At 44.3% G+C, this 21,143-nt stretch overlaps 2 protein-coding genes across 2 annotated transcripts in view; both read right to left on the bottom strand.

The window, feature by feature from the left end:
* Positions 1-1,467: 1,467 nt before the first annotated feature.
* On the bottom strand, positions 1,468-11,431 carry atp8b5b (ATPase phospholipid transporting 8B5b). The gene is made up of 28 exons (XM_061088686.1): positions 11,126-11,431; positions 10,039-10,120; positions 9,887-9,945; positions 9,641-9,754; positions 9,223-9,321; positions 9,058-9,119; positions 8,867-8,939; positions 8,709-8,779; positions 8,536-8,618; positions 8,071-8,229; positions 7,544-7,632; positions 6,847-7,040; positions 6,561-6,769; positions 6,425-6,468; positions 6,164-6,329; positions 5,834-6,022; positions 5,618-5,733; positions 5,382-5,546; positions 5,153-5,264; positions 4,965-5,070; positions 4,714-4,864; positions 4,296-4,479; positions 3,995-4,218; positions 3,766-3,849; positions 3,399-3,644; positions 3,167-3,305; positions 2,949-3,079; positions 1,468-2,798 (listed from the first exon to the last, which is right to left on the bottom strand). The coding sequence occupies exons 2-28, from the start codon at positions 10,091-10,093 to the stop codon at positions 2,532-2,534; spliced, it is 3,591 nt and encodes a 1,196-aa protein (XP_060944669.1). The 5' UTR covers positions 10,094-10,120; positions 11,126-11,431; the 3' UTR covers positions 1,468-2,531.
* A 615-nt stretch (positions 11,432-12,046) lies between these two features.
* LOC133011314 (protein unc-13 homolog B-like) overlaps positions 12,047-21,143 on the bottom strand; it is a 56,507-nt gene continuing 47,410 nt past the window's right edge. The window contains exons 32-40 of the mRNA XM_061079020.1: positions 18,044-18,132; positions 17,820-17,966; positions 17,578-17,701; positions 17,431-17,484; positions 17,265-17,342; positions 16,917-17,064; positions 16,401-16,493; positions 15,370-15,529; positions 12,047-14,444 (exon numbers count right to left, since the gene is read on the bottom strand). Coding sequence (XP_060935003.1) covers positions 14,159-14,444; positions 15,370-15,529; positions 16,401-16,493; positions 16,917-17,064; positions 17,265-17,342; positions 17,431-17,484; positions 17,578-17,701; positions 17,820-17,966; positions 18,044-18,132 — 1,179 coding nt within the window. The 3' untranslated portion in view covers positions 12,047-14,158. The remainder of the gene's footprint in view (positions 14,445-15,369; positions 15,530-16,400; positions 16,494-16,916; positions 17,065-17,264; positions 17,343-17,430; positions 17,485-17,577; positions 17,702-17,819; positions 17,967-18,043; positions 18,133-21,143) is intronic.

The following is a 21,143-nucleotide window of genomic DNA, read 5'->3' on the forward strand; positions in this document are numbered from 1 at the left end:
GCTGTTTGTACTTTATTGTGTTTTTACTTTTTTCCAATATTTGCATGTCTGTGTCATATGAGCAGGGCACCGTGTATTTTAAACCAAATAAAAGTGATTATTGTGATGTTTTTGTCTCCTGCTTCATTATTGCTCCTTTTTGTAAATATTTATATTTACAATGATGTGTTGCAGGATAGTAAAATGTGTTCAACACAACCGTATTATCTCTGTCATGCTTGTGTTTAGGGAGTGTCCCACAGGCTATTTATACAATACTGCTCGGTGGGATCAACAGTGACCTTCACTCACCCGTCTGCTGACTGTGCAGCATGGACCTGAGGGGCGGAGCCACCAGGGTTAAACTGCAGGAGGGGGAGGAGGCTCTATTAGCGTGTATTGTTTTGAATGATCCGTGTTTAACCTTTAGAATGAAGCTGTTTGGTATTGATGTTGCATTTTGATGCTGAAAACCTAAAAATACACTTTCACAAGGGATTCAATCCTTCCATTCATCTCCTCTTTCAGGGGCTTTTCTGCAAACATAAGCTTTTAGGAATATTTGGTGAATATTATATGTCTAACTCTGTACATTCACTGTAATGTGAACCTGTTTCCTGTGGATCAGAGAGGAAACTGAAAGCGTCTCTGGATCCACGCCACACAGGGACAGCCCACCTCCGGTGATGTCATCGCTGTCCCAGAGGACACTGCGGCTGTGGGCACAATGCAGCGCGTGTGTGTGTGCGTGTGTGTGTGTCTGCACTGATGCACAGTACAGTTGACTGTGTGGGAAGTGTGAGAGGAGAGAAAGAGAGGGAGCCAGAGAGTGATGGAGCAAACTGCTGCACACATAATGCACACTGATCTGGAGGAGCTTCCCTAAACGAGGTCAGATCATTAAATATTTACAACAATCACAGGTATTTCTGTCCCTCGCAAGGAATCTGACAAACTGCACGATTCAACGTGTGCAGGTTTAAATAAAGTCTAAACAAATCAAACTAGCACATACAGGTACATTTCATTACTTTTTATATGTTCCTCCATTTTCTTGCTTCCTGTTTTGATTGATCCCCACTTTTTCTAATAATTAAAATGAAAAATTCTGCATTTGTTCTCTAGTTGATGTCTTTATGATCATGGTCTCCTTATCCATATACAACTGGGTATACAAATGTTTAGGTTACACTTGAAAATCTTGTATTTTGATTTTGTTGTGGTTCATTTTTATCTTTAAAAAATTCGAAGGTCATATGTGCCAGGAGTGAAAATAAAGAGCATTTATATATTATATGTATCTGCTTGTCAATGATCTGCCCCCAGTTAAACCCATGACTCTTCCTTTATATCACTGTCTCTGTAAAGTTGAAACTACGATAGAAAGACAACACTGACCCCTGGCTGCACTTTGAAAACACTGTGGTACCTGAAGTTTTACCTCCATGAAAGTGTGAATATTAAAAAACAGATCGTAAACAAGAAGCATGACAATAATAAAACAATGTTTAATGTAAATAATCATGTAAACAACAGTGTGGAAAATAGGTTCATCACAGTCTTCAACAGAAATCACCGTGTTTCACTTTCTCAAAATGACACCCTGAGTTTTGACAATTCACTGGAGGAAAATTTGAAATAATTAAAAGGCACAAAATGCAACGTCATGTTTCCGGCTTCTGACTTAATCATTAAAAAGATAAAGAATTTGGTTTGTATGACACAATATTCATCAGTTTTCCGAGTGTCCCAAAGCTTAATATGAGCTTCTTACTGTCTCAGTTCCGCTGTTAAATCATGCCTGAGACAAGAGATCATCACAGAGAACATCATAACACATTTTAACTTGATTTACATCGAATGTAGTAATGCAGAGTACATTGTGAGACAGTTTTATTTCCTGTGTGAGAGCTGCAAACATCTTTTAACAATGATACAAATATTCACCCAATAGAAAAAAAACGGAGAAGCTTCGGAGCGTGTGAACCTAAAGCCTCAAAACGAAATATACACGGGGTCAAAAGAAAGTTTCTACCAAATTCATTTGTATTTTTATAGAAGTAATTTTACAGCTTTCTGTTTGTCTTTGTGATGTCGCACAGCACCAGACACGATTTACTGCTTTCACCATTAAACTGATGGAATAAAGTCACTGACGCCACCATGACCAGTTAGAGGCTGCAACATTAGCCAGATTCCCATTTGCCCTCCAAGTAAGAACTCAAAGGGACATTATTACTTTTCAAAATTATCACATCTATATTTAAAAGTTTAAAATAAGTAATTTTCTTGTATTTAACTATTTTAGCTAATTACTACATTTCATTGAGGACTAGCTCCTGATCGCCCTCTAGTGGAATTGCAGCCAATTTTGCAGCATTAACAGGAAGTGGGACAGAATTTTTTTATAAAAAGTTTGACCTGGTAAGAATCCAGGTGGTGAACTTTAAACCTGTGCAACCTCTCACAAGTGAGCTCAGCTTCAAAATAAAAGACTTTGTACATCATTGGGTCGTTCCCCTGCGGATGTTCAGTCCCCGCTCACCTCCTCTCTAGCGGCTCTGCGCCTCCTCCGGCTCCTCGGTGATGGTGCGGTAGTGCTGAGGCTGGTTCTGGGCCAGCGGGGAGTCAGTGGTGGCGTACAGCACCGGTCGACTCTTCAGGGGCCTCTTCAGCAGGAACCTCCGGGACGTCACCAGCTCCCCGAAGCCCTGCGAGTGGGAGAAGGCGTAGCCGGATTTCCGGGTGCTAATTCTCCTGGCCGGTATGCGGCTCGGTGCCGGGGCCGGTAACGCCTCCTTCCGCACCTTGTGTCTCACCTGGAGGGGGGAGACAATCAAAAATATTCATAACATTGTTATATTAAACATTAATTTCCGATTTTCTGATTTATTATATAAATAGGCCCATTTGTAACCTGACAGTTAATGTGGGTATCAAACACATGATGTTGGTATCTCCTGCGTCACCTTGTCATTGATGGTGGGCCGGATCTGGAGGTTGATGAAGCGGATCGCCACCACCGGCAGAATGCAGAGGAGGGTGGACAGGAAGATGGTCAGCCACACGTTGGGCTGGTTCAGAGAGTTCCTCGCCGTACCTGGAAAGAAAACATCCGTCCGTCAGTGTTCCCACAGAATCACACGTAGTGCAGGGAGGAGCAGGCACAGGAGTTCACTTCACTCACCCATGAAGGGGAAGGAGGAGGTGAAGATGAGGAACATGCCGTTGCTGTACATGGTGAATGTGATGGCAAAGTAGGCGGCGAGGCTGCCCCACACAAAGAACTGGTTCACGGCCGTCCAGTAGTAGGTGTCTAGACACAGCTGGAACATAGGGAGAGATATTTTGATTTAATAAAAACCTTTAAAAAAAAGCCTAATTTGCTGCTTCTGGCACCAGGGGCATGTTTCCCTCACCTGTGTGTTCACCACCACCAGCAGAGACGTCTGGGCCAGCAGAGCGAAGGACTGGTAGTCGGCGATGTCTTTGCCGTCGTCCCGGACTGTGTCTTGCATGGCCGCCCACGGGATGAAGAAGAGGATGAGGGAGCTGTAGGCGCTGTGCAACATGCAGCGCACGAAGGCTTTCTTACTGAAGTAGAGGTTGAGCTGACCGGGAGTGTAGAGCTGAGGATACTGGAAACTCCAGCGGTCGTTCACGTCCTGCAGAGACACAGGAGGAGAGAGAGAGAGAGGAGAGAAGAGAGAGAAAGATGAGCCACAGTGTGAATTCAGTTTAAAGTACAAGACATTCAACTATAAGAATATTGGATATTACTCTTACCTGGTCAAAGAGGCTCAAAGCGAGGATGGGGAGAGCTGTGTACATCAGGTTGTACAGAGTGATGAACCACTCGTCGTACACAGTCTATGAACAAGTGGATTTTAGGGTATAAAATATAAAGGAGTTAAAGAAGGAACATTAACATAATTGATTTGTAAATTGGAATGTTTATAGGGTTTATAAAATGCAGGAAAGTCACAGACAAACGATTCCACCACGTGTGCCTCACCTGCGCGGAGAAGCCACAGAAGAAGGCGTACCAGAAATGCACGAAGGTGAAGATGAAGTTTTTGTAAAAGAAATACTGCAGGAACTTGCACATGCGTAGGTACGACCAGCGGCCGTGCACCAGCAGGAGGCGCTGGAGGTAACGGAACTGGGCGAAGGAGAAGTCGCTGGAGAGGACGGCCTGCATGCCCTCCTGCCCACTGATGCCCACTCCGATATGAGCAGCTGGGGCACAGACAGCAGAGTGAGAAACAACATTTGCACTGTGAGATACATAAAAATATGAATGCGGCTCTGCTTACCCTTGATCATGCTGACGTCGTTGGCTCCGTCCCCGATGGCCAGAGTGATGACCTGCTTGTATTTCTTCACCAGCTGCACCACCTGGGCCTTCTGCAGAGGAGTGACCCTGCAGCAGATCACCGTCTGACACATGCACGCTGTCCTCAGCAGCTCCAGCTGCAGGTCCTTCTCCAGAGCGTAGGCCTGAGGGCCACAAGGAAGGAGGAGGAATTACTGGGATGTGACGAGACGTGAGATCATTACGTCTCGTCCTCAACAAAATGCTAAAAGTCAGCAAGTCTCAAAATTCCTCTTCACACGTCATTCATTGTTGTTGTTCTGACTTTGCAGCTACACTGATTCAAATTGTGAGACATTGTTGATTCAGCAGCTTCTGGAAACGGTCTCGTGCCTGAAGATAAAATGAAAACTTCTTACCAGACTGTGTCCGTTTATAATGAGGCCGTAGTCTCCCTCCACCTTCTCATCCTGCACCGTCTCAGTTTTGCGACTCCAGAAGAGGCCGGCACGATCCAGGACCACAGTCGGCTCGTCCGCTGCCTCGGGACACATTTCCCTTCTCGCATTCCTGGAAGAGGTTACTTATTTGTCATTTTTTATCCCAGTTACTTTAAGTATAATCGTACAAAATAAAAGCTAAAACAGTCGTTTGTGTCCGTCTGACTTACTGAAGCTCCTCTTTGACTCCTTCAGGTGTGTTAGCTGCCACGATGAAAATCTTCTTCATGTCCTCCCTCAGCATGTTGCAGGAGTAGCCGATGTTCTCGGCCGTCTCTGTTTTCCAAAGCATCATCACTTTAAAGCCACTTATCTTGTCAGTTCATTCCCAAAACGGTTTATTTTCTCATGCATTTACCTTGTTTATCTCCGGTCAACACCCAAATCTTGATGTCAGCTTTAGCCAGTTGCTCAATGGTCTGTGGAACCCCGTCCTGAAGCTTGTCCTCCACAGCGGTCGCTCCCAGCAGCTGAAACCCACAGAGTCAGAGTCAAGGTTAAACGGGATGAATACGTTTTCCTCCAAACTACCGAACGAGAAGTTAACTCGCTAAAACTGTCTGTCAGTTCTCCACAGGTGGACTAACCATGAGGTCTTTCTCCATCTCTTCGTAAAGCTCATCGAGCATCTCCTCCCGTCCATCCATGGCGCAGCTGGCCTCATGGTGGCGCTGTTGCCAGTCCTCCATGTAGTTCTTATCTATGTCCTTGTAGGCCAGAGCCAGCGTGCGGAGGCCGTCGCCGGCATATTCCTGGAAAGTTCAGATAAGTTACCAACACGACTCCTGACATCTGGTTTATATCATTGGACCTCTTCACTCACATTCAAGTGTTGGGTGGTGACCTTCACCAGACTGTCGCAGGACGAGTGGAGTCTTTCAAAGATGATGGTGTCGGCCCCTTTGCAGAACAGAGTCAACTTCCCCTCAGGGCTTCGCACTGGGAGTCAGAGAGAGAGAGCGAGTTCTTAAATAGCGGCGTGAACATATGAAAGTCTTCGGCAAATCATCGGTAACATCTCGTCACCACTTCCTCTCACCTATGACTGACATCCTCTTGCGCACGTTGTTGAAGTCGAGGACGGCCAGAAGTTCGTAGACCACTTTTTCGCCCATCTCGAAGACGGTGATGGTCTCTGGCGTTCGTGAGCGGAACACGAAGCCGAAGTTTCTCGCGGCCGTCACCAGAGCGCCCTCGTCGGGGGACTGAGCCTGGTAGTGCAGCTCTCCTGCCGACAGAGAAACACAGGAACAGATTTTAGATTTTCGAATAAAAGATAGATTGAAAATAAAGATGCACTATGGCTGTTTTGGAGCCTTTGCAACTATTTGCCGTGCAGTGATAAAGATGTCCATCGGAGGACGCTCACCCTCTTTCTTCTCCTCGGGCATGACGGTGTGGCACAGAGCCAGCAGGCGGAAGAAGGCCTGAGCCTCCAGGTTTCCCTCCTTCACCGTCTCCACCAGGCTGTGGTCGTGGAAGGAGAACTTCGGATCCGCCAGCTTGTTCCATTCGAAGTTAACTTTCTCTGTCTTCTGCGATTTGAGAAAAAGGAACAGACAGGAACAAGTTTGAGAAACACACGAGTTGCACGTTGTTCCTGCAAAGATCTCCACTGTTCTCCGCTCACCTCTGTGATTTCCACCCTTTGTCTTGCAAAGTCAAACAGCTCGCCTGAAAAACACAGACACACAACCTGAACTCAGTGACTCGTTCTCATTGTGTCCGCTCCACCCTGCAGGTCTCATGACCGCAGAGCCGCTCACCATAACTCTTCCCGTTGATGGAGCACTTGTTGAAGGTCATGATGTTCTGCGTCAGGGTTCCCGTCTTGTCGCTGAAGATGTATTTGATCTGGCCGAGCTCCTCGTTGAGCGTGGTGGTCCGAGCCTGGGCGGGGGTGTCGCTCTTGGGGTAGTACATCTTCCTGTCCCAGTCGATGTAGAAGCTGTTCCCCAGACGGATGATCTCCACGCTGAAGGAGAGAGACGTCAACGTGTGACACGAGGAAGACGAGCAGACTGGATTCTCTCACCTTTCTCATTTCCATACCTGACGTAGAGAGAGATGGGCACCACCGTGTTGAGGACGATGACGTAGGACCAGAAGGAGAGGAAGGAGGAGAGGGCGGCGTTGATGCCCGGTTCCCGGGGGAGGAAGGGCGTGAACACGAAGCCCTCCTGAACCTCCCAGATCGCATTGCCGATGGCCATGACGGTGCACATGGCCGCCAGGAAACCGAAGATCTGATCGGATTAAGACACCATAAATCAATCAGCAGAAAAATGTATCTGCATTTAAAAAGAGAAATCAATGCTTCGAGTGCATCAAGTGAATAAATGATCTCCACATTTCAAATTGTACTTTTCTCTGTCTACATATATATATATATGTGTGTTTAAAACAATGACTTTGTATCAAGATGGATGACACGTGTCCACTTCCTGCTACTTTACAAAAATGAAGGACGCTGCCATCCTGCGCTGGTGACGTCATTTTGGGTTTAATATCATTTGACTTTGACTTTTTAGTTTCGGTACATGTCCCATCTGCTAACATGGAGGGGGGGGGGGGGTGTTGCATCATCCATATTTTATAGTTCATAATAATAGTTTAGTACAACAGCATATTTAACACATGAAGTTGTACATTAACAATGTCCACGCCAGCCTTTGTGAATTTGTGTTTGTGTGTGTGTGTGTGTGTTTGTGTGTGTGTGTGTGTGTGTGTGTGTGTGTGTTAAACTCACAGACAACACCAGAACATTCATCAGGTGGTCGATGCTCGTCCGTTTGAGCGTCGTCTTTCCACTGTTCTGCATCAGCTTGGTGTCGGGACCTGGAAACATTCAGTTCAGTTCAGAACCCGTCTGTCCATTTTGAATTAAGATCATTATGCTTCAGAATTGTTTGTCATTGTTTCCTTCATGCATCAGTAGGTTTTTTTATGGGTTAAAGTCCACGTTAGTGAATAAAAGCAAATAAAAAGGCGGCCTGGTGATTTGCCAAAGTGGTAAAACTTTTAAACAAATATTCATACTATAATAAAACTTCTGTGTAATCTCATTTGTTTGTTTCATCTGTTACGGCTGCATTTTACCATATTTATTCATAATAATTTTATAACTTCTGTTCTGCAGCTGCATTATATGGAAACTCATTTGCACCGAAGAGGAAATAAAGAAGTTTGTTTAAAATAATGCTTCTGATGAGGCCTGATCTAACTGAAAGTACGAATGTTTGTCTCATTCAACTCATTATATGAAACATCTCTCACCTCCGAAGATGACCAGGCCGAAGCACCACTCCGTGTTCCTCAGGGTGCACCCCCGCAGCAGCACCTTGTCGTTGTCCAGGGAGTAGCCCTGTCCGCTCAGGGTCATGGTGCCTTTGAACTTGTCCAGACGGTTGTTGGGAGGCTCGCAGCAAACTTCACCTGAGGGTCAGAGGTCAGAGGTCAGAGGTCAAGGAAACAGAGTTAAGGTCCAGTTCAAGGTGAATATGTAACTGTACTAGAACGTCAAGTTAAAACGGCAGATTATATCTTTATATCTTATATCTACAGTCTTATTATCAAGATAACAACAGAAAGAAGTTTCCATTTCTATCTTTAAAAAGTCTGGGTCACATGTCTCTTTGTATTATTGTTGGTGTGTTTCTTTTTCTCCACGAGTCTTGAACTTCAAATAAAAAGTCCAGGATAAGAAAACAAGATGTATTAAATGTTCTGTCAGCCTCTCACCGTTGAAACCAGCCAGTGCGTCCACGCTGTCCCCCAGGTCTCCAGTTACAGTCAGGGCCTGTTTCACCTTCAGATTGGTTTCACTGTGTGGGGGGGGGGGGGGGGGGGGCACCAAGAGGACATGAGGACGATGCAACTCTGGGGCAAAGTGACAAAGTCAGAGAGACACTCACCCGTCTAATTCTGCTGTTTCCACATACACCAGATTGAGCGGCTCACTGCTGGACAGCAGCAGGAGGTCGGCCTGAGGAAAAGCAGCAAATAAACGTGTTTATAAATATGATATCTTTAAATAAACCTGTGACCTTCACTCTGAACTCTCTCTACTCACTGTAACAAACTGATTATTCTCCAGTTTGATGATGTCTCCGACCTGAACGTTCATCCACCGCTCACTTCTCAGTCTGCAGCAAAGAGACAAACCATGAACTCACCGATCAGCTCTGAGCTGCCTCATCATTCACAAACACAGAAACTGGACAGAATGTTAAAAAACAAAGTGGAATCTGCGTCTTCACTCACTCTCCATCGATGAGGACGTCCACGCGCCGGTTGTTCACCTGTTTGTCGCTCTTGTGTCTGTTCTACTCAGACGACACAAGAGAAAACAAGTTATTCTTACACCTGTGGCTTTAGTTTCATATTTCTCAGTTTTGCCCCAAAAAGCTTGAGGTAATTTCAGCTTACTATGTCATCGCTGGCGTCCTTGACGGCTGTGATAGACAGCACGAGCATCAGAGGCACGGCCGTGGTGAACCAGGAGAGAGAGGAGATTTGTGGGATGAGCTGTGACGAGACACACACACAAACACACACAAACACACATTTAAATGACCTTTAAATTATATTTGTGAATAACGTGCAACTATATCTGCTTATATCTTCGAGCATAAAGAACCACGACCCTCGACAGGTGGAATCAATACATTTTCATGAAACTCTTTTAAAGGACAATGTACAGATTCACTTCTCGTTCGCTTGTGAGCAGACGTTTGTTGTCAGATCGATTAGAAACCCTGCGATCCGGCTGCGCGTGTGAAGCCTCAGGACGCCACAGAGTGCACGCATTGGTAACCTCAGAAAAGAGGAAAAACAAAATGTCTACCTGCAGTAATAAGAGGAAGAGGAAGTAGGTGTTGGCGAGTCTCCCGAACTGCTCGAAGAGGTTGAGCGGCAGGAAGGTGAAGATGTTGTACTTGGAGGTTGTGATGGCATTGTTCTGGAACGAGACAGACTCCGGTCAGTCAACATGCACACATTACCCACCCCCCTACTCATTATAAAGCTGAGCAGAGGTCGAAGAGGGTCTCTCACTTCCTGTCCCCAGAGGAAGTGGAGTTTCTGCACTCACGGTATAGTTGTACGAGAGGTTGAAGGGTCTGTCGTTGGCTCGCAGGTGTCGCTCCACCTCTGAACAAGACAAGATTCACAGCAGGACTCGGGTGAAGGTTTGATTCTCCAACTTCACTTCAGTACAAGTTGATGTAAAGAGTCAGATCTCACCTTGTTCGGCCGGTTTCCCACACCGCTGGAAAACATTCGACACTACGGATCCCATGATCAGCTCAGATTGTCCATCCCACACCTGAGGACGTATAAAGAGTCGAATCTTATACGAGCACAGACCAACATATAAGTTAAAGGGGGGAAACTCTGGCAAATATAAGGCGGAAGTAATTTATATATATAAAAGGGGATTTATCCGATATTTGTCTTCATGACAATATTACACTTGTACATCAATGTATATGCAGTCATGTTCCAGAATGTGTTTGACCTACAGATTTAGATTTAGATGTATTCTTAAGCTTAAAAAATGCAAAAGAGCTTTAGATATTCAACGAAAATACTGAAATAAACATAGAGTTTTCTATATATGGTGTCTATCAGATAAACTTAACATGTATGTCGTGATATTCTGAAAGAAACTACTGAACGACAGTCAAGGACTTTCTACGGCAACATGTGAGCTACAACTCCAAGAGCTGTAAAGACACTCCCTTCACAACCCTTTGTACCCGAGTAAAGATTACAGCAGACAATCCATAACGGCAAAGATCAAGATGATATGATGCGAACATTGAGATTGAGATCATAAGACTGTTAAGAAATTAACAGATATAAAAGCAGGAAATGAGGTGTCTTGTTTTAGATTTGTCGTTTTCCTGTATCGTGGTTTTCGCAGTTGGACGTCAGAGTGAAACAGGAAGAACAGAAAATGAAAGAATCAGCGGAACTCAGTTCCCTGAATGAGCAGCAAACACATAAAAGAGCCAATTCCTCGGTTTTCTGTCTACAAATAACTAAATTAATAATATATTTAAGTCAAATTGACCAATACCCTGATTCATTCTGGTGCACAGATCAGGAAACAGGCAGCTCCACGTTGCTCTCACTGTTATTGTTCGACCCTCACACTCACAATCGATCGGAGACCGAGCCACCAGGCCTCAATATTGATTAGTTATGTTGTTCAACTATTTTTTAAAGGTTTTGAAGGCGAGAGACTCTCTGATCTTCGTCCCCAAAAGTACCAGACGTCCAACATTTCCCCAAAAGTCTGAAAACAAAAAGAAAATCAGGCACATACCTGAAAGAAAAATGTGATTTCTCGTGTCCCCCTCACACATAAAGGCCCAGTGAATGAAAGAGAAAACGCCTCAAAATTCAGTCTTGGCTTTGCTTCCGCGGCAGAGGAGGAGACTCCCGGCCCTGGTGAGAGCTCGGCCTGGACGCCCGGGCACCGGCCTCGGCCCCAGGCACAGGAAGGGGGTCAGACTGGGGGCCTCCGGCTGAATGAGAGACTCCCAGGATGGACGACTCTGGCTCCGTGGTGCAGTGGTGAAAGAGGCGCCTATACAGCAGAGGTTTCAGGTTCAAGCAGGAAGAGCTAGGATCCCCCCCCCCCCCGGCAGCCAACAGCTCCGAGCTTGAACAAACAGTGCAGCGATCTTTGGACCTGGAGACTGGGGCAGGAGTGGAGGGGCAGTAAAACACAGGTAACAGGTAAATGGCTGCAGCCAATCACAAAGCTTGTGATCCGGGCAGTGATGTATGCTACACACCCATTCTTCATTATCAGCCATTTTCATCTAAGCGTCATTTCACAGGAGCAAAACAAAGCAGAGGTTTGTTGCATTTCAAAGGATGACAATTATGACTTTAAATCGGATGTTTCCATCCCGGCTCTGTCAGAAATGTAATTTAATACCTGGAGATAGAAACAGGAGACCTCAACATGAACCACTGGCTAAATTTGTTATTGTGTTCCTTGTTTTTATTGGATTTTATTGAATTAAGGCTCTTATTTGTTTGTAAATAACATTTAAAGATGATTTGGTGAAGGTCAGATGATGAATCTCCTAATTACCCACAGTGCAAGTTCTAATCTAAACATGAAGATACTTTGGTTTGTACTTTAACAAAAGTTAAAATCTATTAAATCCATGTCACCTTGTACCAGGGGGTAAAAAAAAAACACACAGGTAAGCAGATTTATAGATATCTCCAATACTTTATACAAAATTCATTAAATCAAGTGTTTACATGATGACGACAACATTTCAAAGTAGTGACGATACAAAGAAAACACCACAAAAAAAATGCAGTTACCGTGTTGGACTGAACCTGTTTTTGAATATTGCAGTGATTTAGTGAATGGGTCAAGAAACTTTTAGAAAATACAGAAAAATCTTTAAAAAAAACAACATAAATAAAAGAAGTGAACATTTGCAACTTGGCACGAGGAGTTGTGTATTTTACAGAATGGCTGTGACAGAAGTGTAACAAAGGAGGGTGATGTGTGATTGGTTCAAGCGTGTGCACGCACTGAGGTTCTCGTATTAACACAACATCCTTCATTAAGTGGAACATTTTTAATATTTCTCCATCATTTGGGAACAAATTCACTGGCACACGTCGCACTGCATAATATCTCCGTCCATAAAAACACATATCTTACAACAAGAGGATGATAAGGGGGAATATTTACAAAAAAAACAACTCACACAAAATATAAAGAGACTACAAAGAAAACCCAACCTGTGTATAAGTACAGTGTTTGTCATCAAAGATAGAAAAAATTAAATACTACGTGATAAGGAGCATCGCTTGGAAAAAACATGTTTGACATCATCGTGGGCAAAACGAGTGGCCGAACCTCAGAGGAAATACATAAAAAAAAAAAAACTATTGAGTTTGTAAAGTAAGGCCACTGATAGGAAGAGAGGAAACAGAGCAGGAAGATAATATGTAAATTATCCTTCAATCCTCATCAGATATTGTAAAAACCTGAAAGTTCAACCTCAAGGTTTCGTTTTCGCCCTGTGGGTTTGTTTGTGAACAGGATGACACAAAAAGTACTCGACAGATTTCAATAAAACTTGGTGGGATGATGGGACACGGTGAAAGAAAGAACCCATAATAGTTTGGCATTGATCTGGACTAAGGAGCCGATCCAGTATTATTTCTTCCACTTTCTTTAACATTGGGAAATAGGGCATATTTCAGTGATTTTGATGAAAAAACAAACAATTTAATCCTGAAAGAAAGTTCTCTCTTTCATTTAGTTTCACAACCAACAGCAGGTCATGACTTTAAAATGCGAGCGACAGCGTTCATCTCGTCTTGTGAATAAAAGAAAATTAAATATCATGTGTTAACGCTGCAGAAGCCACTCGTTCACATTGTGCAAATTCTCAACACACACACACACACACACACGTCGGTAAACAACATTTTTTTAAATCGCAGGCTTTTGAAAAAAAAACGCACAGACGTCAATAAATACATATAAAAAAATAAATAAAATGGCTGCACCATCGCGGCCGGACTTCAGGCCACGTGAGCCACGAGTTGTTAGATGAGCTCATAAATAAATATGAACAAAAAAACGAGGACTCTGCTTCAACACAAACTTTCATTTCAACTGATTTAAACCATGTTGTTGTTGTTGATTTTTGTTACGGCGTAAATCGTGATCAACGGATGATTTGTCAGTATTTGTTTCTCCTTAAAGGTTAAAAAAAAGGAGTGGAGACTTAACATGGCAAGGCACACATCAATACTTTGAACGAAGGGGAAACTTTAAGGGTTATTTCTCTTTAGTACCTTCTCTCCATTTTCAGCTTCACATGATTAACCAGTCAAATATTTCTGCGTCCAGTTCAGTAGTTTCACATTTTACCCCGACCATCACAGTGAAGCTACGGACTTCACACATTCACAGTTTTCAGTGTAAGGCATCAAACACATGGCCACGCTTGGGCGGGGGGGGTTATTGCACAACAACACTCGGAAGGGGGGGGGACTTGTTCGGCCCTCCAGCAGGGGGCCCGGCCGGCCTCCTTTGTTCCCTTGAGGCTGTGGCGTGTGCACTGAGCCACTGCGGCCCTGGAGAAGGGGTGGGGGGGGTTAAAAAGAAGTGAGTGGATGGGTGGTCACTTCCTGTTGGATCAGCTGGTCAGTGTGAAGGTCACTAATGTTCGAGAGTGTTTGTCCACGTGGTCGGACGCAGGAAAACGATTCCCTGGATGCGTCTCTTATTCTGAAATTCTGAGTCCCTCCTTCCTTCCTCTCTCTGTCTCTCTCTCTCTCTCTCTGTCCGTCTCCAGCCCTCCTCCTCTCATCTGCCCTCCTCGGCCGATCGCGTTTCCGACTTCAGCCTCACGAACTCCTTGGCCACGTCGTCGTTGGAGCGCTGCGACAGGATGCGCATGGCGGTGAGGCCCGTGTCGTCCATGGTGATGCGTTGGCCCAGCGGACACCAGCAGGCGCAGTTGCCCTTCTCCATGATGTCCCTCAGCTGCAGCACGGCCACGCCCACCACCCGGTCGGCGCGGCCGAAGCAGTAGTCTTTGACGCAGACCTGCAGCTCGTAGCACTCGAAGCCCTCCTGGTTACCCAGAGCACTGCAGGGGGGGGGGGAAGAGTCGTCAACACAGAAGCAGGTTACTCAGCTTAACCCCTTATTGCCTGAATTCATTTCCAATTATATAAAAAAAATATTATTTGTGTTTTTGGCTGTGATACAGATGCTAAATTAAGTGGAGATTGTTGATTTCAATATAGCAAATTAGCCACATTAGGCATAATGGGGCATAACCGTAATTTAACAGATTTTCCAGTCTCTGGTATGTAGATTATTATACTGATGCTGCTTTTGCTTGAAATTGAATAACAACATATGTTTCTGTACAATCATTGCTGTTCCATCATCACAGTATTTCAAATACAGCTTAATACCTCCAAATAACTTTGCTGCACAGTACCAAGGGGCTAGGATGTATTCTCCACTCCGACCACTAGATGGCGGCAGAGTACTTCCAATACCTTCATGGTATGTGTAGTATTTGCACCATCAGGCATTAGTGGGATAAAAAGACCGGAATGGGGTTTGAGGCGAATTCGTGACTTTTCGTCTACAAGGGGTTAAAACCACAACGTTCGCCAAGAGAAGCTTTTACAAAATCAGTGGTGATTGATTAAGTGATTCTTTAAATAGTTGCATCGTATATAGATAGATATCAAGTCAGTGTTCATTGCAGTGTTAAAGCTCTTAATCTGGAAACCTGTCACTTACTGGAAAGTGTGTTTGAGACAAGAGACAATTAACTTGCTGTACAATGTGACAATTCCAATATCCACAGATTTGCAATTTTATAAATTGGAAAAATCATGTTTTTATTTATCTTTTCTCAACACATTATGCCTGCAATTGAAATGTGATGCATACTACGCTGCTCTTGAGTGACTTTATCATGAAATGTATGTTCAGCAAAAAAATTATAAAAAATAAATAAATAGTTGCATCGTAATTTAAAAGCAGGTTCTTACAAGTTGAAGGTCTCGTTGAACTTGGGGGACCAGCTGTTGTTCTTGGACTTGGTCTGGAACTTGCGTTTCTTGTCGCTGAGCTGAGGCCCGATCATGCTGGTCTCCACGAAGGGCCGGAACATGCCGGACGTCTGCCATTTTAAATCGCCCGCCCCCATGACTGCAGCAGACACACACACCGGAGGAGGAAGAAGAAAACGTGATCAGCCGAGTTGTTTAAAACAGGGGTTTTCAACAGGGGGGTCCGCGGCCCCCTGGTGGTCCGCGACGGCATTGCAGGGGGTCTGGGAAATTCGCTTTGATATTTCAACACATTTCCAGATTACTCTTGAATAGCGTGAAAAATATTTAAAATAAGAAAAATATGTCTAAAATAATATAAAGTTGCTGGTGATCATGAGGTTAAACTTAAGTAGGCCTCAATTGTTTGTGCGATATTGTATGATTATCATTTGTGACATATTCTGCATTACTTTGTCATCTTCCCTCTTCAGTTGTAGCCCCAGTTTATGTTGATTGTTATTGATCACCGTTACTTTAACGTTCTCTCAACATGTAAGCTACATGTCTGTACATTTATGAACGTTATATATTGATGTACATATGGTTCTGAGATGCAGTACAACTACAAACTGCATTTTAATTTTGTTTTCAATTCTTAAGCACTGAAAATCAACTGTTTTTGTTGTTTTTTACACAGATTTTACTAGATTTGTTTGAGGTTTTTAAATAAAACCAACATGGAAAACCAAATATTAAAACTTCCTTCGATCCACATGCACGCACACACACACACACACACACGCACGCACACACACACACACACACACACACACACACACACACACACACACACACACACACACACACACACACACACACACACACACACACACACAGGTAGGCACATCAGTGGGCCGTGGATTACTTTCTAGTCAGAATCGTGGTCCCTGGGAAAAAAACAGTTGAAAACCCCTGGTTTAAAATGTCACATTATTTCAGGAGGATTATCATGAAACCCTCAATCTGACCTTTGACGGTGACCTTTCGCTCGCCGCTCCCGGGATGCGTGTACAGCTCGATCTGGACGCACACCTCGCCGATGGGCTTGTCCACGCCGGAGCCTAACACACCCAGAGACATGCACCAGTGAGCTTTCATTTAACCACCATTACCAGTAAAAAATAAAAGTTTGATTCACGACACACTATGAGAGGGGAAGGGGGGGGCACAGGCGGGGGGGAGAAAAGAAACACTGGCAGATGATTTCAGTGACACCTACCCCTGCTGGGCTGAATTTTTTCATTGGGTGTTAACCTAATACCCTTCCCATTGTGCACTGGCACAGAGGCAGCACAGGAGATAAGAGAAGACAGCGGCAACACGTCAACACAATTCAGCGTCACAAACAAAAACACACAAAATACACAAGTTCAGATTTCAAAGAGGGGGAAATGATTGTCTTATGGAAACACTATTGTTCAGCTGGCGCCCTCTCCTGGTGTATTAGGGGATAAGATGGATCTTAAAGCTGTGGCGCTCTCTACCTTGTGCGTGCTGGGAGGTGACGAAGGTCTTGATGAGTGTGTCTGTTGTCTGTGTGTAGAGCGACAGCGCGTGGCGCAGCGAGGACAGCTCGGGACTCTTCTCCAGGAACGCCTTCTTCAGCCCGTTGCCGCCCGCATGGAAGTATTGCTGCAGAGGAAACAAGAGGGAGACTCTCAACAGAGAAATCCTGTTTCTTTACCCTTTAAATTTCTTTACAGACCAACCTCCCCTGGTCAAACCGTCCAGTTACATAAACTTTCAGGGTTCTTGATAAACGGATGAATAGTTGATGAAGCTAACCCGACCCCGGCAAACCAATGGAACCCGACCCCGTCGTATAAACTGACCTTGATCGTGTCCAGTGCCACGTCCATGACAGCACACTGCCTGGGAGACAGGCTCTTAGCCTCGCCCGCCATGTGATCCTGCACAGGATGAGCAGAGAGACCAGTTAGCGACGATTGATTCTGGTAACACACAGATTAAAAATATATCCGAAAAGCTTCTTGATACCTTGAGTTTGGAGAGCTGACCGAGCTCTTTGGCCGCCGAGAGGATCTGCGCTCCCTGAGAGAAGAGAACAAAAGGAACTGAGAAACGACTTTCTGGTGCATTTAACTTTGCAATTTCCAACCAAACAAAGCAAAACATGTGACTCACAAAGGTGTCGCTGCCCTGCGGAAGGACAATGGTCTTCTCCAGGCTGCTCATCACGATCCTCCAAAGCTCCTTCAGCACACGCTTCAGGACGGTCTTCTCACAAACTGTGGCGAAAAGGGTCAGCCTGCAAAAACACGATTAGATCAGCAAGAGGCCAAGAAGAGAAACCTGCAAACTTCTGGAAAGAGGAAAATGCTAAATGAGAAAATTAGAGGGGTTTAAAATCGGAATCATCCACTCACCTCCCGTCCAGGAAGTCCATGAGTGGCCTGAGCATGTTGTCAGAGTCGCCCTCCACCTGGTTCTTGTTGCTGGCGTTGAGCGGCCCCTTGATCTGGTAGAGCAGCGCCGCCATCTGTCGCATGCACTCGGTGATACGGCTCTGGAAGCTGATTGGATGATGAGCAATCAGCTAAATGCATGCAAGGGTTTCTGTATCACCTGTATGAGTGAGAAGTTTATGTACCTGTTCCCAAATGTGCTGCTGAGCTCGTCCAGCACGTTGTTCAGCTTCACCTGAAGGTCGTTCAGGAGGTCGCTGGCCTCAGGGTCCAACTGCAGACACACAAGCAGAGAGGAGCTTTTAAAACAGACTGAGGGTCTTTATTTTATTAACTGTAAAATAGAGAAAGAAAAAACAACATCCCAAAAGTTGTCCACAAACTTTAAAATTGCAGAGGAAAATCATTTTTCCAGCTCTCGTTTAAATGGATGACCTCAAACATTTTAATGAACTTTCATATTTGCATTTTACACAAAATCCCCGAAATAACCTTCAATCTTCTTTCAGTAATTTTGCTTCAAATGCAAGAAACCAGAAGATTTTAAGATTTAACCAAAAAGCTTAAATAACCAGTAGCTGCGTTATGTTATTATGAGTTGTCAAGCTTCAACACTGTGGGATGGCCATGGAGTTAGTAGCAAAAAATCATAATTCTGGTTTCTTTCAGTTTTTTATTCAATGCTTTCGAGGCACGGAAACACGCAACATGATTGTGTTTTTTTTTAAAACGACAAACAGGAATCAACATTCGCACAAACCCACCTTTTTCCCAGCAGCCTCCAACTTTCAATGGGAGCACATTGGAAAAATAAAACAGTTTAACATTGCAAGAGAGATGCGAGTCTTTCAGGTCTCACGAGCAAAGGGGGGGGTGTAAGCAGCGCCTGCAGGGGGGGCTGAGAAATATGGATGAAGCCGGACTGCGGCTCATTAAGCTAATGATCCAATGGCCTTTTGATTCATGGCCTGTCGGGGGGGTTATGTGGCGCCGTCAGTGAGGCAAACAGGCCCGAGGCTGCAGGGAAATGCAGCTAGAAACGGATTGTGTCCTGTTTGTAATGTGCCTGTGTGTGTGTGTTTTTGTGTTAATAAACATGAGTGTGTGCACCTACACTCACCTTCTTCTCTTCACACGCGATTTCAGTCTGTGGCAGCACAGAGAAGTGGAGGGTAACACAGGAAAACCTCGATTTAGAGTCATTTCTCGTTTTGGAATTTGATTTTCATGTATTTATCGGGGAACAGCTGAAGATCAGTTGCTATAACAGAAAGTTCTGTGGCAGCGGATTCACCCTTGGGTGCATGTAACCTACCTTCTCTACCGGTGGGGGCGTCTTTGTGGGGTATAGGAATGTTTATTAAGATTATTTAAAAGAGAAATAAAGCAAGACAAATTAACAAAACCCCAAAAAACACAAATCAAAGAAAACAGGACAATTAGAAATAACTGTATTTTAAGGGGAAACGAGTTTTTGAGGAACGACCAGAGGAAAGAAAAAGTGAAAATTCAACCACAGATGAAGATAAAAACTAAAGATGATACACGTCACCATGACAACCACAGGGACGCCATGTGTCAGTGGGAAAGGGAAAAGACTTGGAATGATGTTCCAGGTTAAAACCACACTGTAACAAACCTCGACCTCAATTTCCTCCCCTTCCTCCCCTACTGCTTCCTCCTCCTCCTCCTCCTCCTCCTCCTCCTCCTCCTCACTCTCCTCAAACTACGAGTGGCAGTGAAGAGACAATAAGAAATGTTAAAAGTTTGACTCTCATCCACGTGACCTTCAGGTGGTGAGGTCAGGGGGAGTATATGCAGTCATGTTTCACATGTCTGTATATACAGGGAACTTGCCTGCCACGCTAGCATTCTACTGTTGGGCTAGAAAAGAAAAAGGAAAAACACGACTGTGACTTCACTCTCACTCACTAGAATCACCACCTCATGGTTGTACCCCTTCTGAGGTCACAGCGACCTTCACCTTTGACCCCAAAACGTCAAATCAGTTCATCCTCAAGTGCAAATGAAAGTTTGGGCCTAATTTGAAAGATTTCTCTCAAGGTTTTGTCAATAATGGGATGACAGCTCGTCAGCCATCGGCCCAACTGTGTTTATAATAAACTCAAAATTGTGTCACCAAATAGAAAATGTCAACATTTTACAATTTTGATTAAAAAAAAAAAAAAAAAAAAAACTTTTAAAACTGCTTTCACTTTGGGGAAAAAATAAATAAATAGCATCAACAAACCAGAGGTAAAAAAAAATAAACACACACACACACACACACACACACACACACACACACACACACACACACCAAGAACTGATCCTTCCCATGATGCAAAGCTTCAAGTTAAAAGATCAAATCAACAAAGTTCAAGACGATCACCAGACAAAGAAAATAACATCCAACTCATTCACTCGCTCTTTGCCACTGAAGGAAAATCTCACCACTGCTGCTCAGAGCGTTTCTAGTGCCACCTTGTGTTTGACTTGAGTACTGGCACAGTTGTGATCTAAAGGAGTGAGACTTTTTCCCATGCAACAAAAAATACTTCCAGGGGACTGTTTCTAATCAGCTGCTAAATCTGATTGTTATGTTGAGATCAGGAAAACTGACACAGAAGAAGCCCCCTCATACTATTTTTTACATTTATAGATGCAGAGTTGATTATCCAATGGGAGACGACTAAGTAAAACAGGGGTAACTAGTCAAGCTACATCAGCAGTAGAGTATTTACTAGAACAGTGAAGCTACAGGGCTACGCTACAAGATTTACTGGTTTAGAATTCAGTGAATATCACACAATATGAATTATGGACTAACTAATAAAACAACACAGTCACCAGGCTACATTCTATCAGAAGTGAGCTACAGTCTAACACTCTGCTCTGCTGACAGCAGCAGTACGCACCAGAGCCTTTGCTTCCTCCTCCTCATCGGTAATAACCTGTTTCTGAGGAAGAGGAAAATCATTTCTTTGCATAAACGCCCCATTAAAAATCCACGACTCTGCTTCATCAGCTCCACTGGCTCAGATGTGAACCTACCTCTTCATCTACTGCCTCCTCCTCCTCCTTCTTCTCCTCTTCTTCTTCCATAGCTTCATTTAGCTTTAATTGTAAAGTGAACACACTGATTGAAACTGCACAACTAAAACAACTACTACACTAGCTCCACAGTAAATATGATGTAGGGATCTGAAGCAGAGGGAGGTCACAGCCGACAGAGGTTATTGATTGCTGTAACTGCCGCTACACTTAGGACACTGTCTCCATGTC

Source organism: Limanda limanda, chromosome 1, assembly GCF_963576545.1.
Source record: "Limanda limanda chromosome 1, fLimLim1.1, whole genome shotgun sequence".
Taxonomy (NCBI): domain Eukaryota; kingdom Metazoa; phylum Chordata; class Actinopteri; order Pleuronectiformes; family Pleuronectidae; genus Limanda; species Limanda limanda.